Source organism: Netta rufina (genome assembly GCF_964035555.1).
Source record: "Netta rufina genome assembly, chromosome: 1".
Taxonomy (NCBI): domain Eukaryota; kingdom Metazoa; phylum Chordata; class Aves; order Anseriformes; family Anatidae; genus Netta; species Netta rufina.
The window spans coordinates 152,048,365-152,074,098 of NC_140123.1; the positions used below are offsets into that span (position 1 = coordinate 152,048,365).

The 25,734-nt window shown below is 42.3% G+C and overlaps 1 protein-coding gene across 1 annotated transcript in view; it reads right to left on the bottom strand.

Moving 5' to 3' along the window:
• MYH9 (myosin heavy chain 9) overlaps positions 1–25,734 on the bottom strand; it is a 67,950-nt gene that overhangs the window by 30,532 nt on the left and 11,684 nt on the right. Inside the window, exons 2-6 of the mRNA XM_084306449.1 lie at positions 22,472–22,824; positions 17,063–17,219; positions 6,777–6,804; positions 5,908–6,001; positions 616–708 (exon numbers count right to left, since the gene is read on the bottom strand). Of these exons, the coding sequence (XP_084162575.1) occupies positions 616–708; positions 5,908–6,001; positions 6,777–6,804; positions 17,063–17,219; positions 22,472–22,804 (705 nt within the window). The 5' untranslated portion in view covers positions 22,805–22,824. The remainder of the gene's footprint in view (positions 1–615; positions 709–5,907; positions 6,002–6,776; positions 6,805–17,062; positions 17,220–22,471; positions 22,825–25,734) is intronic.

A 25,734-nucleotide genomic window follows, 5' to 3' on the forward strand; every position in this document is an offset into this window, starting at 1 on the left:
GCAGCAAAAGCAAATCTGGTGCTTTTAATCCAGGAAAGGAAATTTAGAACAGGTCAGGCAAGTTCTATGCAAAACATAAGGTCAGCCAATAGGCAATGCCTGCTGATAATGACAACGATTTAACAAACAAGACACCAAATACTTACCTGTAAATAAAGACAGGCAGCCTACAATTCAACTTAATTATGGTTTGACCTAGGTTTCCCACAACCAGAGCATTTTCAGTTTCATGCACTACACATTTTGGATAGTTCTCCCTCCCTCAGCCAGCATCAACCATTTCCATTTAGCTCCAGCTCTGGCTTCTCAGTCTGTCTCTCTCCCACCATCTACCTCTCCAGAACAAACAAAATCAGGATCCCTGTTTGCTTGGCAGGATAAAACTGACTGTAATAAATTTAGAATAAAAATTGGTGCAGATGGCTTCTCCATTCTAGAAACCTATCAGCGACATTTTCTGGATAATTCACTGAATGAATTCTATTCCCAGATTAATTTCAGGTAAATCACACAGAGTTTCCCTACCCCAGGACAGCAATTCACCCAAAAGCATAACAAGTCCTCCCCCTGGAAGGTTAAAGCATACTGGCAACCACACTGGATAGTAATACTCACAAATCTGGATGAGTTGTCATTCTTGACTGTCTTGGCATTTCCAAAGGCCTCCAAGATGGGATTAGCCTGCAGTAACTGCCTTTCTAGTTCTCCCTAGAGGGAAATCAGAAATGAATCAAGTAGGTAGCAGTCTGCTGCATTGCTCCTGGGTCAAACCAGCACTGAAGTTTCAATTCACACTAGCTTGGCATGTTGTAGAGAAACCATTTTAAACCTTAGGAGACGATCCCTTAAACCTTCAAAAGGAGACTCGTCGGTTATCTGGGTAAAACACGCATTCACAAAAACGCTTTATTCCCTTCTTCAACACAAGGGTGTCCCAGTGCTGTTAACAGGCAGCCTTTTAAAGCCACTTGGCCACAGCATCCCACAGACTTCCCAGGATTAAAAACATCATTCCATCCAAGATCAGGCCCCCATCGCAGAAATGTCTTGCCATCCAGGCAGGAAGAGTGAAAAAAAAATAAAAAATGCTTTCTTGCTACTGTACGACAGCTCTGAACTCTGCTACTAGTAGGTTAAGAAGTTAGTCTGGAAAGATCTAGTGTTTGCAAAAACAAAACAAAAACAACAACAAAATTGCACTAGGAGTCTAGGTCTTCCACAATACAAACAAGCAAAAACCTCCTTTGTAAGGAGGCACACAAAAAAAGGAGAATTAGTGGTATCCCACAAACTGCATGATCGCTTGCATTCTTACTGCCATATTCGCACACTCCTCCTACCCTCCAGGAACACAAAATGCTGGAGCTGCAGGAAAAAAAAAAAAATCAGAACCTTTATCCCTGCCAAGTGCTAGATCACTGGAGCATATACACCTTTCCCTTCAGGCTCCAGATGCCTCTCTCTTTGCTTTTAAAATCACACGTCCTCTGTGTTAGGGGTGTGGAGTTTGCATATTTCAAGACCAACTAAAAAACTAGAAAGAAGCAAACAATGGTCTACATTAAAATGTTTCTCTTTTTAGCAGTTATCACTAAATACTCAAGGCTTCCTTTTGCACGAGAGATGGAAACTGAGTTTGATCTGTGAAAACTGGAGTGGTAGGGACAAAATATTTCAGGGTGTTTGTAAAGGAAAATTGTTCCAATTCATTTTTTAAAGTGTTTTATAAAACAGGTCAGTCCTTACACTGTCTCTCTAAAAATACATACCAAAAAATCAGCACTTCTTATTGCATAAATTTAAAAAAAAAGGAGTACAACAGAAACCAAACAAAGAACTAAAGTATTTCTTACTTCCACAATCACCTCACTTCACGCCTGCAAAGTGCAGCATCAAACAAGACTCTGAGTCGCTGCAGAACTGCACACACACAGAAGGGGCAGCTGCTGCAAACACTTTCATTCAGTGTGGAAGTGTACATAACAAGGGGGTTAGCCCTGGGAAGGCAACCTAAGCTAGGACGTCTGTCCTCTCACAACAGAGCCAGTGTGTAGTTTTGTAAGGACAACACCCTGAAACTAGGGTTCAGTCCTTGAAAGTGGGTAGCAGTCACATTTCCCCCTCCTATTCTGGCACATGTACCGATGACAGAACGCTCTTCCCTCACCCACTTCTTCCTCTCCACCCAGCAGTGAGGTCCCTGCCCTCTCTTTGTGACTTTGATCTGTTGCTGTGCAAGTGAGAGGTTTCAACAACTTACCATTTAAAGCCAACTAACAAACGAGGAGGAAGGAGATCAAAAAGCTCATTTTTTCTCTAAACAGAAGCTTCAGGCTGAAGCTTTTTTAATAATTTGGCTAAAAATAAAACTAAGGTCATGCTTAGCTACACAAAGATCGAAAGTTTATAGAAATTTTCACTAATGAACCTCCTGTTGGTACCTCTGCAAAAGACTGTTATTAGTGTCAAGTAGGTATTGATAACCCATAGTTCAGAAGTGATTGGGTCTCTTGAACTACCACAGTAGCAAGAGGTACAAGACAACGCCAGCTCAGAGCATACAGCAATACAGAGCTGTAAGGAAAGGAGCAGGCTAAAGACTCGGTCACATCGTTACTTCTCCAGACTTGCCTTAGCCCTGTGATACAGTAGGAAGACCAAGTTCTCAGCGTGCCCTGGCAATGGCGCATGAGATGAAGTGCTTGGAATTACTGCGATGTAGCCATTGGTGTGCACTGTACGCTGTCTTTGCTTAATAATCCCATAGTTTAAAATTCTGCAAAGTTTGTGTTTTGGTTGTTTTTTAAACTGAAATTTTGACAGTCACCTTTCATTGAAGGAAGAGACTTCTTTATTATCATATAATGGGTAATTTTCGAAGTGAAAACTGAGTACAACAAAAGCCATCTCTACCAAGCTTTCTAGAAATTAATGATCTGCTGCTAATTTTCTGACACCTGTAATTGCCAATCTTTGACCTGAAACTTTTTTTTTTTTTAACAACTTGCATTTATTTGAAGTGCGCAGAATATTCCTCATGAAAGCAGACTCAATAACAGCCACTGGCTGCTAGTTTTCCAACTGGTGGTTGCGCAGTGCACGCTCTTTGGTATGCTCTGTTTTCACTGCTCTGAAATTACAACACGTATTTAAAGCAATTAAAATCCTCGACATCTATCTTGCACTCTGAATTTCTTTTTTCTCGCCTCATACAATTTTTGGAAATATTTCTGTGCAAGAGAGAAGTTTTGCCAACTATTTCTTCTTCTGAATGTATGAAGACAAGCATCCAGAAATCACAACTACCTTTCACAGCACAAAATTTCTATCCAAAAAAAGTCAAAGGTGTTGCTTCCTTTTTTTTTTTTCCCCAGTTATTTGCTTTTAAACACTTCAGGGATTTGCTTTTGCATTCTTCTCCACAAACACGAAAGATTCTCACATAACTGGATCCCAATAATACTTGGTTGGTTGGGGAAGGAAGATAGATCATCGATAACCCACCCAACCTTCATTACAAAGATTTAAGCATTAGCAACCACTACGCAAGAGTTAGTGATCAGCTGTGAACGTTCTCATCTTGAAAAGACTACTACATGATTTAACAAGTCAGTAGAGGAACAGAGACTGAAAAATGGGAAATCGTGAATCCTAACTTCCATAAATAAAGTCTGACTAAGTGAAAAAGTATTTATATAATTCAATTCAGTAGGCTCCAAAAGCAACTTTAATGTGCTTAATATTCACACCATGCAAGCTAAAAGCTATTAAGCTGAACATACTAATGCACTGGGATTAGTGGAAGCAGCCACTGCCTCCAAAACAAAAGAGCTAGGGATAAAGAATATGCTTTATATAAATCAGATATTGCTCAGATACATGAAAAACAGGAGCTTAAGCTCAAAACTTCTGTTAGAAGACAGTCAAAAAATCTCCCTGGCAAAAAAAGCTCCCCTACTTCCTACACCGTCACTAACAAAGTTCCATGTTTAGTCTTGCTACTCAGTGCCAGCAGCGGGTTTTCTGTCTTGCAGCATAAGGGCTTGACACTATTATATTCTATCCCAAAGAATAAATCTGCCGTGACCCCAGACCCTCAAAAAAATTAAACGTATAACCCCTCATAATCTGGTTTCATGTTTAAGGTTTGTAAAGAATTGTTGCACAGAGCACTCATTAGACTTTACATTTAAGGATCCAGGTCTAAGTCCTCTCTGGTAGGGCCAGTGCTACTGTTTAACCACAAAAGTGAAGTAACACATGAGCTGCAGGACTTCTCAGAAGAACCTTTGAAAAATCAAACTAGACCAAATCACCACCAAGGACTATTTCGTTCTTCTATGCAGATCTTTGTCCTGCTTAGGTAGTAGAAATTTTGCGCAAGGATGCACAGTGGAAGAACACTTAGCTCAAGCCCATGATTCTATTTTCCACAGTTTAAAAAAAGAAAAAGAAAAAAAGGAGAATGTTGCTAAATACAGCTACTGACAGACCATGGAAAAAGCCTTCATATGTCTGAAAGTTTGGCACATAGAAAGGTTTTTTTTTTGGTTGCATTCCAGAAGTTACTTATTAGAATTTGTGCACACAAACATGGTATGCGTGCGCGTAGGGATGCCTTCTAATTCATACACTCTACACACATAAAATATGTCTACACATAAAGCTACTACAGGAAAACTTTTATGTAGAGATACAGAGGATGCACTTGGCATCTGGTTTTTATTACATGGCTCACCAGTGACATTTTCCAACATGTTCAGCTCTGGCTAACAAGCTCACTGTCTTGAAACACCCTGTCTGCAGGGCAGCCTTCCTCACCGACCTCTGGCTGCAACCTACAGCCACATCTCACTGCTGGGAATGGAAAGCTAAACGCCAAGCTACATATATCTTCCTAGGAACACCACCCATGCTACATATTCATGGTTCGAGGAAAGCCTCGTCCAGTCATATTGCCCTGGAGGAATACTTTTCCAGATAAATTGTTCGTGAAGTCCTGCAAGAAAAGTCTTAAAATGCAAACCACAGAACACAAGTATTCATTATATTACTTTAGTCTCCAATCGAACATCCTGATAAAAAGATTACTGTGCACCACACAAAAAAAAAAAAAATTGTGAATTGTCTATGGTTTTGGTTTAGCTGCAGAAAGTGATACTGGTGTGGAGTGAAAAGCTGCTCAAAAAAAAAAAAAATCACACAATGGGACAGAAAACGCATTCCTGGTGCAGAACGTGCAGTAAACGTGCAGCTCACCTACGAGGATACAACTGATGAATTCGGCAATAGTCCATCGGGGGAGAGGGAGGGGAAAAAAATATAAGTGAGACATCTTCAAAGTCCTCCCACCATCACCACCACCCTCCTGTCATATCCTGCTACACCTGGCTCTTTTCCACCCATTTCATGTTTTCCTACAATTCTCGAGTTTTCAGCTGAGGTTCACTGACTAGCCCTGTGTTCTCCAGTTTTGAATCAGTACCTCTAATAGCCAGACCTAACGTAGAGATCTACAGAAAAAAGGAGACAACTTCTCCGTGGAATGATCAGTTCTAAACTACCTGGACTGGTTACAAGCGTTGTGTTTGCATAAAAAGATTGGTATGGGTGACGCTTCGTTTATAGTGTCTCCTGCCCACGAATCCAAGAGGTTATGGATGAGGTTATTCCCACTGTAGCTCGACTGAATTCAAAGGAGTTATGACTTTGAACAATGTCCCCTGACTCATGGTTTTGACTAACTTTTTTTATTTCTTAATAAACTGTCCTCCTCTGTCCCCTGATAGCTGTTACCATCCAGACTTTCATTGAGCAATATGGTTTTTACCAAGGACAGCCCATACATGTTTATCATCCACAGTCAGCACAGCGATAAAGCATCATTAAATTAAACCTAGGTCTTACCTGGTCTTTTTTAGACTTGTGTGAGGAAGCAACGTGAGCCAGATACTGAATGACCTTCTTGGTGTTCTCTGTCTTACCAGCTCCCGATTCACCTCTGTAAAGAAAGTCTGCGATTCACTCACAAAAAAGACATAGGGGGACACGTTTCTATCTCTAATCCCCAAAGGGCTACACAGCTCCTTAAATCCACCCTGGCTATCACAACACCTCTTAAAGCCAACAAAACTGAATGATACTAGAGTGGAATCACTGTAGCCGGGCTGCAGGTTAGCCCTCAGCCAGTTTGCCAGTGGGTATGGGTTCTATAGGAGGGCACAAAGGACGGAATGCAAACAAAAACTACGTTCTCTGGTCACTGGGACACGAAAATGGCTAAGTGGCAGAGGAATAATGCAGAGGCAACTGTAGAGCTAGGCATGAAAGGCAACAAAATGAATCTTTCTGTAAGAAACCTCCTGACTGGGAGCCAACTGAATTTGTTGTGTCTAGATGAGAAACTGCTGTAACAAAGAAGAGTATCTATTCGTTACTTATCAGCCTCATCAGCATGAATACTCTTAAACACAACGGCTGCATCAAATCTTAAGGAGTTCCCCAAGCCTTTTCCATTGACAAAGCCCTACTTCTTCAGGAGTTTGGGCACAGAGGTTGTTTCAAAACCTCCTTTCTTCCTGCAGTTCCCATGACAATTATTCTGCAGAAAGGATTAAATACACATTGGAGGACCTGTCTTGGGACCTTCCTCAACTTTTCGTTATTACCTGATTTACTGAGCCCACCCCTGGCACTTACTATCAAGAGAGTCCTCCAACCAAGATTTTTAACGCAAACTTTGACATCCACACAAGCTGGCAACTGTATATACTCACGTGCAAAGGATGGACTGATCCTCTCGGTCTGGAAAAAAATTTAAAACAGCAGTCAGACTAAGACTTGAACAGCAAATTTCTGTGACAGACGAATATCAACATCTAAGACATAGACAGGAACTAGTAAACTCAACAAGCATTGACAGAAATATGGCCTGGTAAGCCCTTTTTGGGCAACCAACCTCCCACATCTGCCAAAATTAAATTGCAATGGTGCCATTATGTTTTCTTCATCCAGAAAGAACATTGGTTATATCATTTTTTCTACAAACAGGCAATAACACTCACAGTGGATGTTGCTTTACCACAGATATATACCTGGATGTACATCTCCTAGTTATCCACCCCCCTTCAATTATTCTGGACCCATACTTACGTACACAAGCAATCAGCAGAGCAGAACAAACAGAAAGGAGATAGAGGGCAGGTGGAAGTGGGATGTGAACCATTAAAAATCCCAGAGTACCAAAAGCTCACATCAAACAGAGGCTTTCACCCCAGAAACACTCAGTGAGAAATTGTTGTTACTTACTTTATACAGGATGGGCTTGAAAGCTAAAATGCTGAACAGCAGCCTAAGTGCTGTACAGCTGATGTATTTGTGGCACCATCCCCTATAGTATTAACTGAGCAGCTGATAATAGGAGAAACCTTTTCTTTTTCATATTGACATGCCACAAAAATCAGGGATGGGGATGTGGTATTGAATGCTAAACGGTAGACAGACTAATTCCTGGGTTCATTTCCCAGCTGTGGATGATGAAATCTTTCCAGTCCCAGAACTTCCTTCAACCAGCTTATCCACCACTATCTTCTCCAACATCTGTAACCTCCTTTCAGCTTTCACCTCTGCTTCTACTTTCTCATAAGCAGCCCCGACTAGTCTTTCCACTGTCTTCACCCTACTGCTCCCCCCTCACTTCTTTGCAAAAACGCTCCCCTACTTCTGCCTTGATTTCACTTTGCATCCTCCCTTCCATCCTGCCTCCAGCTTTAACCACCCCAGTCTGCATCACTTTCTCCTCGATGCCACCAGGAACCAGCCAGGAGAGTGCCTTGTGCCTTCTCGTAGCTTCTTGTAGGAGTCACAGGAGGAGGGACCTGTCCAGACACTGAACGCTGAGGAACTAACCGCAAGTCATGCACATAGTCCTGCCTCACACGAGAGCCATTGAGACACTCACGGAACAGACTAAGCCATCACATTTATTTATTTTGCTTAAGAGCAGAGAACTATCAGATCATCCAGTCTGAGAGCCGGAGTATCACAGCAGTTAGATTTCATCTCCTTATTGTTCTTTTTACACACTGAGCTTCAATTTTGTGTCAGACTCGAGTCTAATCTCTTACAAGACAGCAAGCCTCAAACATCCACAAGGAGAAAATATCACTGAATTCCTCCAAGAAATAATTTCAGCAAGTGGTAGCTTTCATCAGTAGGTTTATGAATGTGACTGTCTCCTTATTTTAGCTACTGGTTCTTTCTCTTCCTTTCTCCAGTAGCTTAGAGAAAGGAAGTGTGCTCAGTACTCTCCTCACCAGACACACACTTGGATGATATAATTGAGTCGCCAAGCTCAAGACTTTTGTGCGAGATAAAGAGACTGAACTCTAATTAGGGAAGGCTTTATAGTTTCGAGTACTTGGGCTCTATCTGACTACTTGCTATAGACTTTAACACTGCTACCACAAGTGAATTTAGCATGAATGCCATATTCAACAAGAAAAATCTCCTATAAACTTGGTGTATAGAGAGAGAGAAGCAATTGAGCTTTTGGACACATTTTCAGGGAATACAGACAGCAGGAGAACCTACCAAATTTGAGATTTGGTCTTCTCTTAAATTATTCTGCAGCTGCTAATGGAGACATTAGATTCACACACTACAAATAAGTAATTCCTGCTCTGAACCTTCTTTACTAGAAACTGATTATATGCAGATGAGCACAAAAGTTTAGAGGACAATAATCTGCTTTACCATAGATAATATCTCTGTCAGGAAGAGCTGATCAGCCCTAGGACTGGAAGTAAGCAAGCAGAAGAAAATTGTCACTCAAACAGTTGGGCCCAGCAAACAACTAAGCATCCAAAACTAAATAATGCAGCTTTGTTAGCACTGTACTTTCTTTTTTTTTTTTTTTTTTTCCAAGTGCTGAATTTTATTCATTGCCTTTAAGATACGTACCCTTTTCCTGAAGGGCAGGTGAAGAGCAGATGCGAGCCAGCCCCAAAGGCCTCACCCATTCAAGGTTCCCAGCGGGTCAATGGCTCAGCAGGCACACGCCAGCCCTCTGTGTGACTGGGCACTTGGAGGGCGGATCGGGGAATAACTAGTGACTCATTTATGGATTGCCTAAGGAAACGTATTCTGCAGTAGTGCGACACCTGGGTGCAATTCTCTACCACAAAGCAGTTATGGTAAAAAGAAAAGATTGTACCTCTGAATAACATTTGACTTTCAAAAGCCTGACTGTAAACAAGCAGTCCATTTGTCCTAGGAAAGCTTGTCTTTGCAGCCAGGTACTACAGAGGCTCTTCTAAGAAACCTATTAGAGAAAAAGAAAAAAAGAAAAGAAAAAAAGAAAAGAAAAAGATGTCTAAGGATGGCACTCCTCACTCCTGGTAGCCAGCTTTGGTGGTGGAATGATGAACTGGAGCTCCTCGTGCAGGCAGTGGAGCTCTAAGTACTTACATACCACATGCCTGCCCCTTCCCTCTCCTCCAAGATAGGATCCTCAATCCAGCAAAATACACTGCTAAGCAGACAGGCAAACCAAGTGCTGAACAGAAAGAGAGATGACCAGCATTAGGTAACCCTCAGAAGCTCTTTGGCACTGAGCACTCTGGATCTGCCGTGGTTAGCTGAGCAGCTCTTGCAGAGCCTCCCTGCAAAGGAGTTAAGAGGCACCAGCTCTCTGGAGCTACCCAAGGAAGTCACAAAGGGCTGAGCACAGGATCTTTCCACACCCCAACACAGAGAGAGGTGTTGCAAGGCAGGAAGAGCCACAGACGGCGTTCAAAAGCCCTCCCTCTCACACTGGGCTTTCCTCCCCCAGAGCACTCGCCCGGTGGCCCGCTGCAGCTGCGTTAGTCACCTCCGCTGCAGGGCAGCCAGAAGGTACCTGCGAGTGCAGGCAAGCCACCGGCAGCGCGCAGACGCTGCCATAAAAGGCAACATTCCTGTTTGCAATCCGGGGGAAATTCTTTCCCAGGACGGCAAAGCAGCAGTCATTGGGATAGCTGGAATTCTTCTAATTGTGTACAGACAGACAACTGAATAATGTGTTGAGCAACAGGAAATTGGAGCCTACCAAAGGGCCAAAGAGCTAGCAAACACAAAAGCATAACTTTTAGACACGCTTCCAATTAAGGCCCGCCGTAAATGCCAATATTTATTCTCCATACAATACCGACTTGTGCCGTCATGAATCAGAATGCTATTGCCCAGACAAGAGGCCACCTCCAACTCCCCCCCCCACCTTTTTTTTTTTCTTTTTTTCCTAGGGGATCATTCAACATGGGCGTACTGCACAGCTTCAGTCAGCACTTGCCTTTACTCCATTGTTGGTTGTGCAAGCAACCTACTCAGCAGAAGAGACTGCGCTGGGCACCATAAACTCAGCTGCTTGCAAGAACACAATCAAGGAACGCCTGATTAAAAGAAATCTGCATCTGCTTTTCCATCCTAAACAGAGTCACTTATTAAGAACAATCCAGAATAACAACTCATTAGTTAATTATAGCAACAGCTCTGTATTTCAGACCAGCTGGCAAGGAAAGCTTTTTATCTAGGGCTCCTCTTTAGCTCCCCATCACCACGGTATTCAAGTGATCAGAAGAAGCAGCAGCCTCAAGCACCCAAAAGCTCAGGAAGTCTGACATCCTTCAAATTTAAAGCTATACAGCAGTATGGCACAAGAAGATCACTAGGTTGGTTTTACTGTATTTTTAAAAATATGATATCTAAGTTATTCTCGACTTCCTGCAGCATGGAAATAGAAGACCTCATTTTAGACTGCTTCCAGGACCCCTTGGCACACATTCAAATTAAAAACTGAAATTTAAATGAATTAAAAGCCCAAATTCGTTTTGACAGGACAGATATTTCATACACTGGGAGCCCTCAGCCAAAAACACTCGTGCAAACTAATGGACCGGAGGGAATCCTGAACTGCCGCGGTAGAATATATTGGCATAGGTGATACATGAACAGAGCCCTGAACTCCTGAATTTTGTTTTTGGGTGTCTTGGGCTGGGAGAAGGCAAAGGTTGCCAGGCTAGACCTGCACACCGTGGGATGTTCTGTAACTGCCCTGTGCAGCCGAGGAGGCCCTTTATCAGCCACTTCCTCCGCCGGAGCGCCTGGTTGCAGGGCTGCTGATGGCCATAAAAGGAGAAGTAATATAGCGCGCACGCTGCGCTGACATCACCTCCCCGGCGAAGAGGAAGCCTAGCTGAAAGGCAAAGGCTTGGCTTGCGCTCCCCTGCCTAGAGCTGACTCATGAGGGCTGCGAGCTTAGCCATGGCAGGGCAGGGCGGCACCACCCACCCACCGCCTAACCGCCGCAGCGGCCGGGCCCTCTGGCTTTCCGTTACGGCAGCGCGCCCCTCACGGCCGCCTCAGGGCCGCCTCAGGGCCGCCTGCTGCCCGCCTCCGAGCTGACCTGAAGCGAGGAGGAGTCGCAATGTGTACTCCAGCCGTGCTGTGGTTTTGGTTCTTTTGCTTCTCGCCCTCCTCAAGCTGCTCTTCTGCCCTCGGTGTTGTCTAACAGCCGGCGGCCTTCCCTCAGGGCTCTGAGGCGCGATCAGCCCCAGGCACCTGACAGCGCTGCGCTACCCGGACCAAGCCCGCTGGCGTAAAATCAAGTAGATCGACAGCGGTGCCTTAACCTACATGCCGGGCTGAGCTCCTGACGCTGCTCTGAGTGTCAAAAACGCTCCTGGGAAACACCAGGACAGAGCCCGAGAGCTTGTTTGTGTGCTGTCGTTTAAGGAATGCATCAGAGAAGAGTTTCAAAATGCTAATAACCTGTCATTAGGTACAAGGGGGAAAAAAATCAAATGAAGGATAAGCATAGCGTGTGCAAGACAGCTCTCACAGAGCAGAAGAACTTCTAGATATTAAAGTCACTTGGTTTGGCAGGACCACTGCGGTGCCAAGATTCAGCTTTGCCGTATGTGAATTTTGAGGACAAGCACAAGGGAAAAAAAAAAAGTTTCATTTCCAAAAATGAAACACATCCTACTGGGTCAAATGCAAATATTTATTTCCCCAAGCCATTTCTGGACTAAAGCCCATACCCCTTTCTGTAGCATTCCACAACTGAATCTGGAGATAGGAAAACAGGAAAACAAGTTAGGCTGTAATTTTCGGTTACACAAATGTTTATGAAGTTCTGACAGGAAAGAAAAACTGGTATACGGCCTGCAAAAGCTCAGGCTGCTCATGATACTGAAACAGCGTACGGCAGGGAAACCGACAGAAAGGGCTGAACTATTACATAAGTGACTGCCAGAAGGCTCCTGCTCTGGTTTACAGGAATGAAGCAAAAAGGGTGTGGTAACTACTAAAAAACAAGCGGGCAATGGACTCTTTTAGCTCCTTGTTCTATTGAAAACCACATTTCAAGACAGATTTTTTTCTGGAGTTGCATTTAGAAATCTCAAATGATTCAAAGCATGTAAAACATCTCAAGAAAATCAGAAACTACACGCCTTTTCTTGCAATTTGCACACAAACACCACCAGATGAACATCCTCCATAATTAGTATCCAAATTTAACGCTGCCCTTTGCATCAGAAATTTGGACAAATCTTGGTAAAAAAACAACCTAGTGAAACCACATGCTATTTTCCTTATGTTTTAGTGGAAACAGAATTTGACCTTTATGTGCAACTTGAAAGAGACACATCCATGCCCCTACCTAATCTGAACAGCTCTGTCAATCAGGTATCCCTCAATTGGTGAGCATGCACAGAATATTGTACAGAAAATAAAGACACATTTGGGGACAGCATAAAACACAGTGCAGTAGAGCAGACAAGTGCTAAGAAGCAACCTGAGAAAGCAGAACTGAGACCCAGAAGTTAGAACAGAAGTGTTCTACTAGCTTGGAAACTTAAGAAACGTGTAAATGGCTGAGAATTACAAATACTTGAAGGTCATGTTCTACAGGAGCAGATCTAAAGGATGGTTTCTTGTGAAAGTGACAACTGGGTCTGAGGTGCATCTGAAGACCTACAAAAGCAAGCAGTTGGTCTTAAAATAGCTAGCACTGTTTCCTCCCTGAATATAACAAGGCCAGTGAAGATCATGAAGGTGCTATACTTCAGGTTTTTTTACTTTTAAACACCAAACCCATAGACTGCCTAAATTCCAAGTGAATACCAGGAAGTTGCTGGCCACATAGGATCCTTTGCAGACTAATCCATAAAGTCAAGGAGGATTTAATCACTGCACAATGATTTTAAGAGTTTTATTCAGTGAACCATTAGGAGCTCTATACTGACATGTGGAAAAACTGGATGAGAAGTAAGATAGAGTGAATTTGCTACCAATGTGCAGTCTGTTTTCTCTCCTACCTTTTAGTTGAGCAAGTTGAATAGAAGCTTAAAAAACGGGCAGAGAGCACATACAAGGGAAGAGCTCTGAAGAAAGCATTCCAGGAACAACCATACTAATCCAAGCTATTACAAAGAAGTTTCAGGCACTGACAGCAAAATGGCCATCATGCTCCAGAAACCAATGAAACTTCTAGCTTATTTCTAGCCTCGGTATTTGACATTAAAAATTCCTTATGCGTGCTCTGAACAGACAAACACGTGCTATTTGATAGCTTTAAAATGTTTTTCTTAATAGATCCTCTGGAGAACGCAAATTGAGGTAAAGAATTTACCCCTTCAATGTACATCTGCTGCTTTAGATTAATGATTTGTCTGCTCAAGACACCACTCCACTTACAGGCACTATGCTTCTTCAGTCATCAGTGCCAGAAAAGTAATTCTTCTGAAAGCAGTCAGACCTGAGGCTTCTGCCATCCAAGTTACCCAGGGAACAAAAACATTAAGACAATTATTTTTTTCTCTGAAAACAAAAATGTTTTTATTTTCTTCAGAATTCTGCTCTTGAAACACAAGAAGCATCTCCAAGTACCATTCAGCAAGATAATGTTTTTACCTCATTTCTGAATCTTAATGCCTTTGGTTGGAGAAAGAAGGAAAAAAGAATCAAAAAAATTACTTTTAACATATTCTCCATTATCTTATTGCTTCAAGAAAATGCTTCTGGTAAAGTTTAACAAAAACAATTTAACCCTCTTGGGATATATGGATGCCACATGACACTTTTGCAAGTGGAGTAACTGTGGTAAACACAGAAAGACGACCAAACTTTATGCATCAGCAGAGATGCCTGAAAAGGGTTAAATAGTTTCTGGATTAGCAGAATTTGGAATAAAACTCTCATCTTCCTCTCCCTTCCCAATTCCTTTCCTGAAGGACCTCCCTTTGAACAGCCTGCTTATTAGAATACCATAAATTGACTGGGGAAAAAATGTAAAAAAAATTGTAAAACAGTCCATATCAATTAACGTGAAAAGCTTTTCCAGTCTGTCAGCCTAAGAGATAACTATACCCCATGCTGGAAGATGACAGTCTCTAGCTTGCTATCCTCCTTCAGACCATGAAGGACTCCTTGTCTTTGGGGCTCTGAAAGCATCCTAGGGAAGGCATCCTAATCCTAAATGCCTCCGGCTCATGTGGAGCACTGGACCCTTTCATCTTCTATTCTCTGTACAGATTCCTGCCATACCACTGGCTGCTGCATCGAGCCTCCCCCACTGCTAAGCAGAACTGAGAAAGTGGAATAGGAATGTTGCTTTCCATTGCCCTAGAGGCTAGCCAGGGCCGGACACATTGCAACAACCTACTCACCTTTGCTTGCAGTAGCATACACCAGAATGCTGCTGTTTTCCTTTGAAATAAGGCAGCAAATAACCCTACAGTGATCTCTAGGCATTTTTGCTATCAAACACGTACATATGAGCCAACACACACAAAATTTTACCAAACTTTACTAATTGGTCAAAGTGGGAATGATTTTCATGTCCAACAAGCATTCCAACTAGACAGCAACAAGGTATCTCAAGCCAGGCAGAGAAGAGCTGAGACAAACCTCTAGATTGTCAGGACTGTTGAGAATATCGTGTACCTAGAACTGTTCTGGAAAAGGTGAACACTCCAGAAGAGCTCATAGCAACTTTCCAGTGCTAGGAAAACAGTGGCAGGGCTGCCGGTCTTCAACATTGTACAACAAAAAAATTGAGACTGGGATTTCTGAGCTTTAGACACCGCTCAAGGGGTGGTCTGATGGAGAAACCTCTTTTGAAAAGGAAAGGAATTATCCATGTAGACCAACCACTAGTTCTGAACCATTATCAGATAAGTAAATGTCATCTGTCCCTTCTTGCAGAATTGTGGCTGTCCAGATATCCATTGCCACATCCTGATGACATCTGGTAGGGATAAAGGACAAGATGCATAACCAAATGGTTTAGCAGTTGACTGTGGAAGGAGAAAGACTTCTCTGGTCTCTTACAACAATGCCACAGAGCTCATTTCTTATGCTATGTAGAAAAGATCTTTTTAGGGAACAATAAATTTGGTAGGGTTTAGTCAATACCTCGTTTAAGGAAAATATATGTTGGTACTTCAGCTGACAAGGAGCAGGCAAGAGAGAAGGAAGTAATAAAGGAAGTAAAACACTGATAAGGGGTTCATGGACAATCGTGCTGCTCAGTCTTTGAAGGAAGTGAGGGCATATGTAGATCCAGGTTCAAGGATCCCCACACACACTCTGGATAGAGCATTCCTTTCGGAGAAACACTTAAGTAGTATAGGAGTATAGGAGTATTTTCTCAAAAGCTGTCATATCTTCCACAAATTGCCATCGGTACCCTGCCACCAGTCCAATTGCAGCGTCTCAGTATGGTTCTCCCCTCCACACCCAAGGCTTTTACCAACACAGCTTGATTTATCCATCACGTTAGCTCTCCTGTGTGCTCTGATCCACGTGGCACCACACCTCAGCAGCCTTCTTCAGCATTGCTCACATGGTAAATTTGTTTAAAGCCACAACTCAGGCAAGTGGAAGAAGTTTTTCTCGCTCCCTTTCCACTCTGGGCAATCACGTTGTTATAATTTTCCTACGCTTGGAAGTGCAAGTGGTAGTGAGGGCAGGGAAAACGCAGAACCCTTTAGAACTGAGACTAATTAGAATTGTTAAATTATGTTTATTGTATCCGGCCTTTGTTCAGCACCTGAGACTAAGGACAAGACCTAGAGACACACACCTTAATCATCATTGCTATCCATTAGAAAATAAAGGAGCACCTAATTTATACAAACCATGCCAAATCAAACTGTCCTTTAAACGGCACAAAGCACGCCTCTGCATATAACCTAGCTAAGGACAGGAAGAAAAGCACAGAATACCTCCACATCTGAACACTTTCCAAGCAACCCAAACACGAGCACCTTCCTTGTTAAAGACCTCACAGCAGGAGGGATATGCACAGGACCTTCAGAACTCGATTTTTAAGTTCTCAAGTGACAAATGAGAAGCGGATATATATGACTCTTTACTCCGCTGTGGTATACACAGCGGGGTGGTGGGGAGACAGGTCAATCTGCTTACTTTTATTCTATAAGACAACAATGGATCTATTTAATATTGCCTGATAGAAAGTTTTACTTTGAACAGAACAAGAAAGTAACCAAACAAGGCATCGTCGGTAAAACTACCACTTTCGAAAGCTTGTCACATTTCAAAAGGCAGGGCATGCTAAGCTTGTTTCTTCCAACCAAGCTGTATGACTGGGTTTTAATAATTTTATTAAACTCCATCAACCAATACACATACTCGCCCATCTACAGTTATGATTCTGTAAGATCATCACTCACAGAGGGAAAATTTACTACTTTACTTCTCCTTGCCTACTTCTCTCAACCACAAACATTCACCCCATTGTCCTTGATCTCCAGTTTAGCTCTTGCTAAAGAGTATCAGACCCTTCTGATGTTCTGAAGCAAGGTTCTTCAATCCACTGGAACAAGAGAAAGCTAATCCCCTGAGCATAAGAGCCAGAACCAGGTAGGTGTCAGGCGCCTGTGAACAAGGAAATAGCAATGGCTTTTGACAGCAGCGATCTGTTGTTCTCCTAGTGTTTTGACTGCAACCTTGATTTGTTATTTCAACAAAAAAAGCCATTACCTCAGTCAGCACTCACCTTGCATCATACTCCTGTAGGCTGTGTCTGTGATGGCATAGATATGAGGGGGCATCTCATGTCTCTTTTTGCCTTTGTACATCTCCACTATTTCTTCGGAGTATATGGGCAGGTTCTTGTAAGGATTGATTACCACGCAGAACAGGCCTGAGTAGGTCTGGGAAGAAAATGCCCCAAAAATAAAAACAGGAGTTAAAATTGTGTACGCTCATGCCTTTTAACAGTGCATTACTTCCAAAAAAAGAGGTCATTTTTTTCTGTGCTTCTAAGCAATGTTAGAATCTCAGCAACACCTGAAGTTATATCGACTTGGATGGGACTCAACCTTTCCCCAGTATGCAAAAAAAGCATCGACTGACACATTAGTCACACTGATAATCAAACTAGCCAACTCCCTAGCTAATTAACAGTACACTAGGAGTGGCTTTTCTTCGTCTCAACATTTTGTTATTTAAGTGTCTATTTCATTATACATGATAGGTGCTCAGCTCCTAGAAACATGCATTTTATTATGTCTTGCTTAATGTTTGTCCTTCTGCTGAATAAATACATCCAGTAATTGATCAGTTACAATGCAATAAAACTTCACATGACAACAAATCAGTTTTCTTACGTCCAGAAATGCTACAGATGATGCAGAGACACAGCAAGATATTACAGCAAACACAATGCAGAGACGCGTATTCCCTTTCACACATGGCACTCGTTAGCAGGATGTACAAGATCTCCTTGCCCATGCTCAACAGCTTTCATATTATCTCACAGCTACTGAGGGGAAAGAACAGACAACACAACCCCAAACACTTCCCGATGGATGAATGTTACTGGTGGCATCAAACTACTTCGTGATGTCTTAACGTATTCCTTGAACAGGAGTATGGCTTGCTTATTTTCAGTTATCTCCCTGCTCACTTACACTCAGTAAGTAGGCAGTCACTGCTCTAGCTGGGAAAGAGGGTCTCCTTTCTAGAGGGTAGAGTTTTACATAGGTTTATTTGAAGAGAAGTTGTTCCTCCCTCCTACCCTTTTAATAAAAGCACCATTCCAATGTAGAGAATCAAGCCAAAATAATTTCTAGAGAAAAAGAAGACCAGTGTATTCCTTGGAGCTTTTCAAGATCACTGGGCTAGGCTAAATTCAGTGTTGACTCTGCTGTGAGTAGGAATATTTCCTAGATTCCTAGAAGTTCTAAGAATAGCATTCCAAGCCTTGCTCTTGGGGTTTAGAGCTCCCTGATAATTTTAGAGGCAGCTGTTTGAAACATCTGGATATAAGAAGCTTTCTACAGCAACTTGCAATGCTACCAGAAGAGTACATTTGGCACTTTCTGTTGCTACCATCTCTTCTGTTGTTTGCTCAATGAAGAGTGCTCCGATGTGGGTAAAGAGTTCTCCACAACGAGCACAGAAAGCACTTAATCAGATTTAGCCTCTTTAGCTAGATAAAGGTAAGGACCAGACAATTGTGATGAGAAGGGTGAAAATAGCATCTACTACACAGTCTCATATCCCAAATTTTTAGGTGCAGGTTTAACCTCAGGTAATTAGCCCACTCTTCTCACACAGCTGATTCAGAATGAAAAAATGATTCACAAAAAAAAAAAAATTGGATACAACTTTCATCCTACTTAAGGGGCTGTCTTTTTTTTTTAATTTATAAATTTACTTTTTTTTTTTTTTTTTTAAAAAGAATTAAGGAATGTTTAAACAACTTAGAGAAAAGCATTTCTTTCCAAAACGGGAAGCTATTAAAGCTGGATGAAACCCTTTCACATAGGACTACAATTCCAGGAAGCTAAACTTCAGTTCCATTCTAGTCGGGTTAGGTTTGAGATAGCGCTGGGAAGGAACTGCTTAAGAAGTTTGCAGAAACAGCCTTGGCAACACTAGTTCCTTTAACCTCAGCCTCAGTTCTTCATCATAGACAGCGCTTGCATAGTACAAAATAGCAGCTGAAAGTCTGGGTCTTTCTTTCCTGATCTTTGACTACACTACTGGGAGACAGGGCACGAAGAACAAGAGGTAGAAAGCAGCCTACTCTGGAGTACCACATTCACAGTTCATACAATATACCTTTTCCTTATTTTAGGATGGGACTAGCTGACACTGATAAACCTACAGGTTCTCTTCTAACACTTCATTTGACTCCACGGGAGACCAGATGTGAAAGCAGAAGAAAAGCAGTAGCAAGCGCCGCGGTAATATCCCACATGGAAGTTAAAGTCTTCTCATCTGTATTTGTATGATTTTTTTTGGCAACGCTTGCTGACAAAGGAGAATTGTCACTTTTCAAATACAAATGGTGTAAGGGTCTGGAAGCTGGACTGAAGCAGTCTGCTGGAATAAAGCAACAGTTTAGAAAAAGGAAAGCATTAATTTTGTCAGACTGATGAAGCAGGGTTGGAGGAAAACTCCATCACCTCCTGCCAGCTTCCACTTGCCAGGAGAAACACCTGAGGGAAGTTTCCTTGCAGCGCAATGATCTCATCCAGACAGATGCAGGAGGATATTTTTGTCCAATAAAGGGAGGCAACTAATTAGTGCAGGGATAGGCAAACGAGTGAAGCCACCGTGTCCTGTGTCAAGACTGCTGGTCAAGCACACCAACGTATAGGAAGCAAATGAATTACGTTGAGCAGAAGCTGTCGGTCCTACCACGGAGAAGACAAGAATCATCTTCATCTTATTAAAGCACAAGTAACGGCTTTTGTGCCTAAATTCCTGAATTGAACCCAACACTCCAGTTGAAAGGCTAATCTATTATAAGCGCAGCTGGCTTGGAGATGTGTATTTGTTTCAGACGTTACTGGCTCAAAATAGAACTCTGGCATTAACTTAAAACTACTATTTCAAATGACACACTGCAAGGCCAAGCGGGAACTACTTTTATTTTAACAGCTAAAGTAGCTCTGAAGAGCTGAGAGGACCTACTTCAGCATGGAACAAAGCTGACAGCATGAGAAAGGATGGCTTCTAGCATCTGTTAACTTCAGTGACATAAGTGAAAGACTTGAGGTTGAGTTTCACACTGAATACCAATAAGGCAGGGGTGGTAGTTAACACAGAAGTTGAAAATTATCTGATAAAAGCACCTGGAACGCAAAAGGTTAATATGAAAGTCAGCCTATCAGCAAGTCATCTCAGCATGGAACCAGTGAGCACAGGGAAGTTGCAATTTGGTGTCACTAAGTCAAGTTCGTAGTTCTTGAAATGCTTGACACTCCCTGCGCAAAATTTCTCTGCACCAGCCCCAAGATTTCCCCCTTCCTTTGGTAGGATGGGTAGATAGAAAAATTAAATTTTGAGGAAAAAAAGCGCACAAGCCTGCTGGCAAGGAAAGCAGAAAGGCCAAGAACAGAACAAAATTATGCTTATGATCTTTCCCTAGGCCTTTATGCTAGAGATACGTTGCATGTACTATTTTCAAGAGGATTAACGATCCACCAACAGCCACTCCAATGAAAGTATTTTAAGCCTCCACGTTAATCCCCCGACTTGCTGAGAACTGCTGACAGGTAAGATCAGTCCATTTCACAAGTGCACAGAAACACTGTTTTGGCAAGTCTAAGACTCTGTAATAGAGCGTTACTATTATAACTTTACATGAGTGGAGGGTGTAGGTTTGGTTTTGCTATTTTTTAATACTTCATAAAATCTAACGAGAAGAACTCACTTTAATGGAGTCACAGACCATTTCTGAAGTTTTAGAGGATATCTTGCAAGACATACGAAAGTCTATTGCATAGTGTGCAATAAACTTCAAGATGCTGTTGACTTATTTTCAACTTCTTACATAACCTAGCGATGTTTCCTGTTCTAAAAATGTTACACATATAATCTTGCACATCCTATTTCAACACAAGACCAAGATTCTTCCCTCTGACAACAGGTTTTGACCAATAGTCAAGAGGTATTCAGCTACACACAATAACTAACTGCATGTTAAGTCTCAAAACGTTGAGATCAGACCCTAACTAAATTTGTGTCAGCTTTACACCTTTCAAATGTTCTCTGATGATTTATGCAGCAGTTGTCTACACGTCCTCATGCGCTCTAGAAGAGCAGTGTTCACAGCACTAGACAGAATTTCTTCTAGTTTGTGTCTATGTTCCTTAACTTGGAAGGCAACAGTTCAGAGGTTTCTACCTGAGGGTGAATTCTTGCTATGTGGTGTCACAGATATCAAGATGAAGAAGTAGGCATTCAAAAAAACACCCAAACATACAGAAAGAGAGCAGAGAATTTTTATTTATGGTGCCTTTTCCATATGGAGAAAGAGGCAGCCTTTGGGCTTCGGAATAACAAAATGAGGGGAAAAAACACCTAGACGTCCTTTCACCTAGGACCTAATTAATATACATATTTACATATCGAAATCTTTTCTTTGATACATCTTATTTTAGTAGATTTTCTAATCTACTGTGAAAAACATTTCATAATGCCTTAAAATATTGAATATCCAGCATTTCTACATCCTTCTGGATTTTACTTCAGACAGATCTGTTTTAATTCCGTAAGCAGTGGGTAGTTCAAAAACAAACCAAGAAACGCTGGTTCCTCTTTTAAGCAGCCACTGCATCCAGACTTTGCATTACCATCCAGTTTATTACTCATTCTATGCCTGCAGAGTATTAATAAAGCAGAGGTTACCAGGACAGACGTCTGAAGCCACACAAAGAGGAAAATCAGAAGGGAACTGTAGAACCCATCAAGGTTCCAAGTTCTTCTTCCCCACATTTCCTTATTAATTGCTTGTGGTATGCAGCAAAGCAGTTCTTGCATGCTTTAGAGGGTATGGCCTTTGGGCCCACGCATGGTATCTTTGTCATTTCCATGGCAGTAAGAAAAAAAATCTCTGCTCTTCTCCATTTTGGGTGGAAAAAAACTAAAGGAAGAATTTCCCATCTGCAAGCTCACATATGCACATATGTCCCTTCTCTAGTAGCACACTCTGAGATCCAGAATTTTTGTAAAAAAACAGCTTGGCATTAGCATTCTTTCCCACTGAAGCTCCAGACGTGGGAAAAAGCAACTCAGATGTTAGGTATATTAGGGCCATGTTTTTATTATTTGATTCGGTTCAGACTTCCTGTTTACCACTTTCCAACTGCTCTCACTTCTTGGTAAAAGAAAGCTAGATGGCATTCAAAACATTCTGCAAATGAAGACGTTAAAATGTTAAAGACAGATTTACCACAGCATTCCTTGAAAGCTCCAACATTAACTAGAGAGGGATTGGCATAGTTTAGTGAAAAAATTTTAAGTAGAGGGAAGAAGCTAAGTCACATGAGGATTGCGTAGAGGGAAAATGAAAGGTTAACACACACATACTTTAAAAGCAAATTGGTTACAGTAAGTTCTCATCCTATGTAATCAAGAACTCTTACCCCCCATAGAGAAGATTACTTACATAGATCAGCCCAGAGTAGTATCTCTCCTTCAAGTTGTGGAGCACAGAAGCCTCGTTCAGGCAGGTCAGCTCTGCCATATCTTCCACTTTGGAGAACTTGGGAGGGTTCATCTTCTGGATGTCATCCTTGTTCACCTTCACTTTCTTCCCATTCTCTGCCAACTCCACGATGGCCTCATCTCCTACTTCTTCCTTCAGGCTAGCTGCCTCAAAGCCATTCTTCTCGGAGGGAACCCATACCAGCTTCTTAGCTGCCCAGTCAGCCTGAGTCAGGGGGTTGTTAATGATGTTTTTGTCCACGTAAAGGTACTTATCCGCGTCTCTTTGCGCCATTGTGTTTTAGAATCGGGGACCTGCAACAGGAGAAGAAAAAAAAAAAAAAATGTTTTTAAAGCTTCAAGTTGCCTTGCAAATTCCTTGCAGACAGGCACATGCCAAGTACTCGGAGACCCTGGCTGTCAGAGCATGCCTCCCACTCCTTGAGTTTCACGTTAGTTAGCGCACTGGTGAGTTGTCAAACTTCCAATAAGGTCAAGGTTTTGCCTGCCAAGAGGATGTGAAAAAAAACAAACTAGCAAGCAGCTAAAGAAAAAAAAAAAAAAACCAACAACAACAACAAAACACTGACCGTTAAGCATTTGGAAGCTGTTATTTGGCAGAAGAAAGCAAGCACGTTAAATGGCGAGCAACAAACAACTCATGACATGTGCCAAGCACCAGATACTATGCCAGTAACGTTCAGGTAAGATTAGCCCCTCACTGTTCTCTACTCGGCGGAGCAGAAAAGTCACCATAGCAAGTAAAAACGATGATTAAACTTCTGATAAGCTGATGAATCAAAAATCACAGCTTCTTAGAAGGGCCATATTCCGGGCTAGACAATGCAAGAGACACACATTCAACACACGTTCCTCTTGAAGGACACCATCAGTAATCCTTTTCACCACCAGCTTAGTAGCAACACCCAGCCCACCAGCTGGTATCTCTTTCCTGGTCAACGTTCAGTAGCAAGATAGCTCCAAGTCAGTAACAAAAAAAAAAAACAACAAACAAACAACAGAACTGTGGCCAGGAAACTTTACAGCCAAAAATCCTCCACAAAGATCCTTCCATTTAGTACTTACAAAGCTGTGGCTGGGTAGGAGAGAGAGCATCATTACCATGTGAAGAATATTTAAGCAGCATACTCAGAAAATGGCACCACAGGTTTATTGCCTCATCAAAACCAGAGCAAAACTGCCAGGGATTTTCCAGTTAATAAGACAACAGCTTTATTGGTGCCATTCAGGAACCCTTTCAATCAAGAGACAGAACTGCGTTGCGTCAAGGCTCATTAACCATGTAACAACAGCCTCTTTACAAGGTCCCATAAACATTACTTCTTGGATCCTTCCTCAGAAATGTACCAGCATCCTTAATATGTTTTTCATAACGTGGGGAGAAGCTGGAGTTCTTAAGCAAAGAAAGAACAGGAAATTAAAATAGATTTGTGTCATAGAGGGCTGTCTGGAGCTACTGGGATAGCTTTTCTGCAGAACATACCCGTATTTACACACCAGCCTACAAATCAAACAGGTGAAGCCTGTCCATAGATAACTCCAGCAAAAAGATATCGAGGGCGAACAGAAACGGGTCAACTCCTGAAAAGTGCATGAGAGCAACAAGCGATGTTGTGTCTCAGCATTCAGAAGCGATGAAGCCAGAAAAACATCAGTTGTAAAAAAAGACGGGCACAAAATGCCCACACCAGTCGTTTGTAAGCACGCAGGGAAATTCATTTTAGCAAACATATCGCGGTAGGTGGTATGCGACTCCGTGCCAGATGCCATGGACAGCTGTATATTTACAGTCAAAAGCTCTTCAGCAAACAAAGAAAAAAAAATATCACTCTATAAGTAATTACTTCCTTTAACTTGAGTTTAAAATCTTTGTCTTAAGCCTTACAGGAAATGCCAAACAGCTATCACATCTATCCCACACTTTACCTCATCCCTCTCTCCCCAGAGGGTCACTGACACTTCCAGCTCCATCACCACTGTGGCGATTCCCAGAGCCACCCCGCCTCCCTGCCCTTCCATGTTTTTATTGAAAAAAATCCAGATTTGGACTGGTACACAATGAAAAGACTTGCTGCAGGCAGAAGATGAGGCAACCAAGAGCCGATTGAAATGAAAAATCTGATTTGCCAAGAGAACCCCAAGACCAGACTACAAGAGCTAGCCTGACAAAGCCAGTAGGAAAGAGAGAAGGGTAAAAATTCAACGAGAGATGTCAAGGGTCCCCGAGAATGCAGAGCATCTTCTGCAGGTTGTGGCCAAAGGGTTAAAAGAGGAAAAAAAAAGAAAAAAAATGAGGAGGAGTAAAAAAAAAAGAAATAAGAATTCAATTGTGTTCAGAGTTGTATCAGGTTTGGCAAGGCAGCAGCTGTGCTCTACCCTCCATTACACAGTTTCCTGCCTATGCAACTCCCAAGAATCTAACCAGTTGCCTTTTTTGGCTATAATCAGGCAGGACACAGAGGCAGCATGCTTCAGCTCAATTCAGTTTCATCATTTCCTGAGGAATCCTAAGTAACCAGCCATCTGAAGTGTCCTGCGTTACACTCAAACGCAGCCCTCACCCCCTGGCTGCTACGAGTCCATGCAGCCAACAAACGTTGGAGGTTTGTTCTGGGATCAAGCTCTTTATGGATGTGAAATAAATTAAGACCACAAGAAATCTTTCAAGGGGTATCCCCAGCCAGTTCTAGATCCTAAGACAAGAAATGAATGCTGGTAGCTACAGGGATCAGTCCAATCCCTTACAGGAGAACCCCTGAATTATCTCAAAACCAGCAAGAGAGCATTCCTCAGCCCCTAAGGGATCAGTCTGTAGCATCTCCCCCTTTCTTCTTCCCAGGAGTAAAAACAACAGCTATCCAAGCAAGAAGACAAATGCCCTAACAGGGCTGTTCCAAAATCTCCCCAAACACTAAGTTTCTTTTAGTGTCAGCGCTACTAAACAGCGAGGAGATTAAAAGAAGGCAGTCTGCGCCTCCAACCTTAAACAGACTTGAGAATCACCTTAAGGCACGGCAGCAGAACCCAAATTTTATTCTCACCACCTCAGCTTGGTTTTCTGTGCTCCAGGACGGACGAATCCTCAGGTAGCAGATGTAAGAAGCCGGAGGATCAGGCTGAGATAACCTGCTATTAGAGCTGGCCTCAAGGCTGACTTCTACCCCACGGGGCCTCTAAACTAGCAATCCCACAAACCAACCATTC